The sequence below is a fragment of the Chrysochloris asiatica genome, unplaced genomic scaffold, assembly GCF_000296735.1.
Source record: "Chrysochloris asiatica unplaced genomic scaffold, ChrAsi1.0 scaffold00195, whole genome shotgun sequence".
NCBI classification, from domain to species: domain Eukaryota; kingdom Metazoa; phylum Chordata; class Mammalia; order Afrosoricida; family Chrysochloridae; genus Chrysochloris; species Chrysochloris asiatica.
The window spans coordinates 1,694,334-1,699,394 of NW_006408713.1; the positions used below are offsets into that span (position 1 = coordinate 1,694,334).

Consider the following 5,061-nt stretch of genomic DNA (forward strand, 5'->3'; position numbering starts at 1 on the left):
AACAGAACCATCAGCCCTTTAAGTTCCAAAAAGACTATGCGTTTGAAACACCGGATTCTTGAGTGGAAATAATGTTCGACAGGCCCCTCCCAGGGGCTATTCTCCCGGAACCACTTCAGGAACATTCCTTGGTCTGGAATCCAGGACCCAGGACCCCTCCAGTCCACCACTAGGACAACCACCACGCAGGCCACACAGTAGCGGGGACAGCAGATATCATTTCATTTAGTTTATTAGACAAAAATATATGATTTAGACAAGTTCGCTGACGCGCTATTTACAACCTGAAATCACTCTATATACAGAAAGAAAGAAGAAGAAGAAAAAAAGACACAAGCACATAGGGGCATTTAACGCACCGAGAATCAACTCGAGAATGGCAAACGCGAACCAAGTCCAGGCCAGGGCCTTGGGGACTGAGCTCGGTCTGGACGAACCCCTTTCTGCAGAAAGCAATGGATGGGAGTCGTTGACGTCGTGGCCATATTTGTCCTTTACACCAGTCGGAAATATTTGTCTTAATTCCTCCCTTATCCCCTCCCTCCCCAGACCCCCCCTTCCCTCCCCCCTCCCCCGCAAAAGTAAAAGAGGACCCTTAATCAGGCGGACGGGAGGGCTGCTAGGATCCGCGGCGTTCCCTCCTGCGGGGCCAGCGAGCTGCAGGGGAAACACAGCGAGAAGACACGGAGCCGGGTCAGTGGATGGGCGCTGCGATCTGGCGGTGCCCGATCCACCATCCGCTTCCCCCGGGGCGTGAAGGCCTCCCCCACACGGCTCCCGGGTCCATAGAAAACCGGGGGATGCCGCTAACTCACCGCGCAGAGCCTGGAGCTCCGTGCTCTGACCCCCACCGCCTCCGCCCTGGCTGCCCGCTCAGGACTCCAACTCCCCACCCCCTGGGTAAAAGTAAAGCGCACTCACTTGTCGCGTACCGGCTGGAATGGTGACTTAAGTTGCTGGGCTGGAGAGTCTGCCCTGGGGACATGGTCTCTTTCTGCCAAGAAGGAGTCAAAAGCAAAGCATTAGGACCCGGGATAAGTGGGGGGGTAGAGAGGAGGTTCACAGAGGCGCGTGGTCCTTTTCCCCACCCCACCCGCCTACCACTCTGGCTGGACGCTAGGAATAGCAACTACCACCCACCTATCCAGGCCTGAACAGGCCTCACTCTGCGAATTCAAACCAAGCTGACTGGTCTGCGGTCTTGACCAGGGTGCTTTTCCAGTAGCGTGCCTCCCCCCACCCGGGGGCTGTACCTGGGAGCGCGGGGCTGCTGCGGGCTGAGGCCTTGTCACCATGCAGGGCCCCCGCGGCCACTGCGACCGGTGGCTGCGGTGGTGGCGGCGGCGCCGGCAGGTGCGAACCGTGGGGTGCGGCGTGGGGCGCGCCGACGCCCAGGAAGGAGCGCATGTTGAGCAGCGAACCCTGAGCCAGGAAGGCGCCGTTGGTCCAGTTGGAGAACTTGCCGATGTGGCAGGTGTACAGTCCGTGGCTAGGCAGGAAGGCGGGGTGCTGCAAAGGCGCGCCTGCCTGGGGCCCGTGCGCGCCAGGGTGGCCTGAGGGCGGCGGTGGGGAGGCCTTGGGCGCGCCGTCGGGGCTGGTGGCCGTCTCAGCCAGCGACCAGATCTTGGGCTTGCTGTGCTGCGTGCCCTGAAGGCCGCTGGCCGCTGCGCCAGGGCTCAACAGACGCGTGCTGCAGGGTTCTGGGGCCTCCTTGGCCAGGCCCAGGGGCGAGTCCTGAGGCTTGAGCGCGTCGGTGACCGCCAGAGGCGAGCCCTGGCCCCGGGGGAGCGGGACAGCGGCGGCGGCAGCGCGCGGTGCCTCGGCCTTGTCCTCGTCGTCCTCGTTGCTTTGGTCGCCATCATGTTCGTCGATCTTGTCGATGTCGATGCTCTCCAGATCAATTTCCTCGTCGTCTTCGGCCTTCTCGGGGTCGCCCTCTGTGTCGCTGCCAAAGAGGGCACCGTCTTCCTGATCCTTGCTGCGGGCACCCCACGTCACCTTGTTCTCCTTCTTAAGGCGCCGGCGCGCGTTGGCGAACCAGGTGGAGACCTGCGTCAGGGTCATCTTGGTGATGATGGCCAGCATGATCTTCTCACCCTTCGTGGGGTAGGGGTTCTTGCGGTGCTCATTGAGCCAGGCCTTGAGCGTGCTGGTGCTCTCACGAGTGGCGTTCTTGGGTCGCCCCGGGTCCCCGTACTGAAACTGGCCATAGGGGTAATATGCCGGTGCTGTGTGGGCCGCGAAGGTGGCGGGGTGAACCCCGGGATTGTCCTTGAGTTCATACTGCGAGCCCTGCAACCACAGGCCAAGTGAGGGGGGAGAGAAAGGAAAGGGGAGGGAAAAAAATGAGTCCCAGAAGATGGAAAGGTGAGGGACAGCCGCTCCCTAACCTCCAGCCACCAGAGCAACCTCTGGCCCAGTTCAGCACCTCTGAGGTCTTCCCAGAGCAGTAGGCCCCCAATCAACTCCAAAAGAAGGTAAGTGTGTAAAATCACCACCAAAATCCTGGACTGCGCTCCAACAGATCCCGGTGAACGTTTTATCACTGCAGAAAAGTTCCCAAGGAGCCAAGAGAAGCGGGCCCCCACAGAATTTCCCTACAGCCTCCTCCTCCCAGGGAGCTCCAGAAATACAGCTTTCCAAGAGTGTCTCCCACCAGCGAGAGGGGGAAAACCTGTTAACAAGAAGGAACGACCCACGGCCCCAGCCTCCTCCCAGCGACCCTGAGGGGGTCAAACAAAATAAACCATCTCGTTTGTCTTTGGGTCTAAATCTGCACGCAATTTTAAAACGAAAGCAGTCTTCTTCCTCACCCCCCACCCCCAATTAATCTGCATAGAATGACTGGCCCACACTTAAAGGCCTTCCGTGGTGACAGGTCATTTTAAATTTTAATCCTGGCCCTCTTGGACAACAATAACAAAAACACCATTTGTTTTCTTAAATACAAAAGGAGGGTTTATCAGCTAAAATATTAACGCTAAGGGCCAGGAACAGCCAACTGAGAGGAGGGAAACCGGTTCAGCTGTTTCTTAGGTCCCGCTTTGGTTACTTTATCTCTTAAGTTTGCCTTTGATCTGGAGCGCACAAACACAAACTGTTAAAGCAGGCATTTAGAGGCCCTGATTTATTTGCAATCAATATTCTTTTTATCATCAGTAGTAAAACACAGGCGAGTCAAATTATCCCATCAGGTGTTTTGGTAAATAACATTTTATCTTTCTAACAACCTCATTAGGCCTCATTATTACCATAAATTGCCCAGACACTTGCTCCCAGTTTTCTCCTTTTTGACTCTCCAACGCCTAATCAGAATGTCTTAGAAAGCAAGCGAGGCCAGCCATGCGAGAGTTGGGGGAAGAGGCGTTGAGTTTCACCATACTTTCCAAGATTGTACCAAGCACAACACTTCTGGGGACATTTTCTCTCTCTCTCTCTCTTTTTTTTTTTTTTTTTATCACCTACTGTCCCTTCGTAAAATATTTTGTATTTCCCTTTTCCACCTGGGCAATCGGAAACAGATTCTACTTACAGCCCGCACGCAGACAGAGGGGCCCTAAATAGTACAAAGCGTCTTTGGAATTGTAAAATAACTGATGAAGCAAAACTGTTCTGAGTTGCTACGAAGTAAAGGGGATTCTCGCCTCTGAAAAAGTTGTAAAGCACCCTCAGAAGACTCCTTTAACTAAATGCGTTTGATGACGGTGGCCAAAGAGAAACGGTTTTTTGTGACCGGATTTCATTTTTTCTTTCACATTTCACAGTGTATTTGGCACTTTTCGAATGATTTCGATTGTAATTGTAAAATAAAAAAATTTTAAAGGGGGGGGGGTAATATATTGGCCTCTTTTCTGCTGGGGAATCTTTTTGAAAGGGCATCTTGTAAATCTCTGATTGCTTCCCGGCCTCCGGGCCGCCAGAACAAAATGGGAGCTCATCTATTGAGATCCGTAAGGGAGCTGAAAGACAACCCGAGTGGCTTTTCACAGAAATCGTTTTTTTTTCCCCCCAGAAAAACTACCAGAAAAGTTTACAGGGAAAACACGCACGCCGGCCTCTTGGACACACTTGGCGGGGATTTCGTTTGTGTCTCTTCGCCGAGTGAGGGGAATTGGGATGCCCAGACATGGCCTAAACACTGGAGCGGCAGCTCAGAAGGAGCCAACTCGCCGACCCCCCTGCGCGCCCCGCGCGATTCGCCAGCAACCTGAAGTTTAAGCCGCGACCTTGCATCAGACCAAGGAAAATGGATCATGTCGCCCGACAGACCGGCCAATGTCCCTGCGGAGAATTAAATTTTCTGCCCCTCCCCCATCTAACACCGGCAGGGCCCGGAGGCAAGGAGGACACCATTTATTTTAAGCCCAGGGACACTGTTTTCTTTAATCCTCCATTATGTAACGCGGGAAGAAAAGTGCTTTTCTTTCGGTGCAAATGAAAACTTTGGCAACTTAACGAAACTCAAAGTCAACACCGTTTCAGACGCCCCGAATGATTTCAACTTACATCCATTTTTAAAAACAAAAAAATCCTAAATTCTAACTCCCCCCGCAAAAAAAAGAGACCCCCCTCCGACTCCACTGATTGCTATTGTTACGATGATTATAATAACCAATTCCCCTAGACCTTAAAAGCTTCTTCCATGTGGGAAACTCACTACAACTCTCGCTGTTTGACCAAACCCTGAGAAAAGCGTGTCTTCCTGTGGCCAGGTCGAAGCTGAGCCGATCGCGGGAGCCGGGAAGGCCCGTCTTGGTCCGTAGGACAGTGCGTCCGGGACCCGGCGGGGCTGCGGGCGGGGGGGTCCCCAACTTCCCGCACAGGCCGCGCGCCCCAGGCCTGCTCCTGTGGCCTCGTCCGCCCCGGCCCAAGCTGCTGCCTCACGGGCCCGCGGGCCTTTCTGAGTCGAGGGCCCCGGGCGCGCCTTTGCCCCGGCTGGGTGACGGGGCTCACTCACCATCTGCGAGAAGAGGCTGAGATCGGCGGCGTAGGGCAGAAAGGCGCTGTAGTTGGGTGCGCCCGCGTAGGGCCCAGCTGCCGCGTACATGCCAAGCACCGAGG

General features: G+C 55.0%; 1 protein-coding gene across 1 annotated transcript in view; it reads right to left on the reverse strand.

Annotated features, from left to right (window-relative positions):
• Positions 1-216: 216 nt before the first annotated feature.
• The window catches only part of LOC102830031 (iroquois-class homeodomain protein IRX-1-like), a 5,826-nt gene continuing 981 nt past the window's right edge, over positions 217-5,061 (reverse strand). The window contains exons 2-5 of the mRNA XM_006872382.1: positions 4,958-5,059; positions 1,254-2,292; positions 922-994; positions 217-657 (exon numbers count right to left, since the gene is read on the reverse strand). Of these exons, the coding sequence (XP_006872444.1) occupies positions 600-657; positions 922-994; positions 1,254-2,292; positions 4,958-5,059 (1,272 nt within the window). The 3' untranslated portion in view covers positions 217-599. The remainder of the gene's footprint in view (positions 658-921; positions 995-1,253; positions 2,293-4,957; positions 5,060-5,061) is intronic.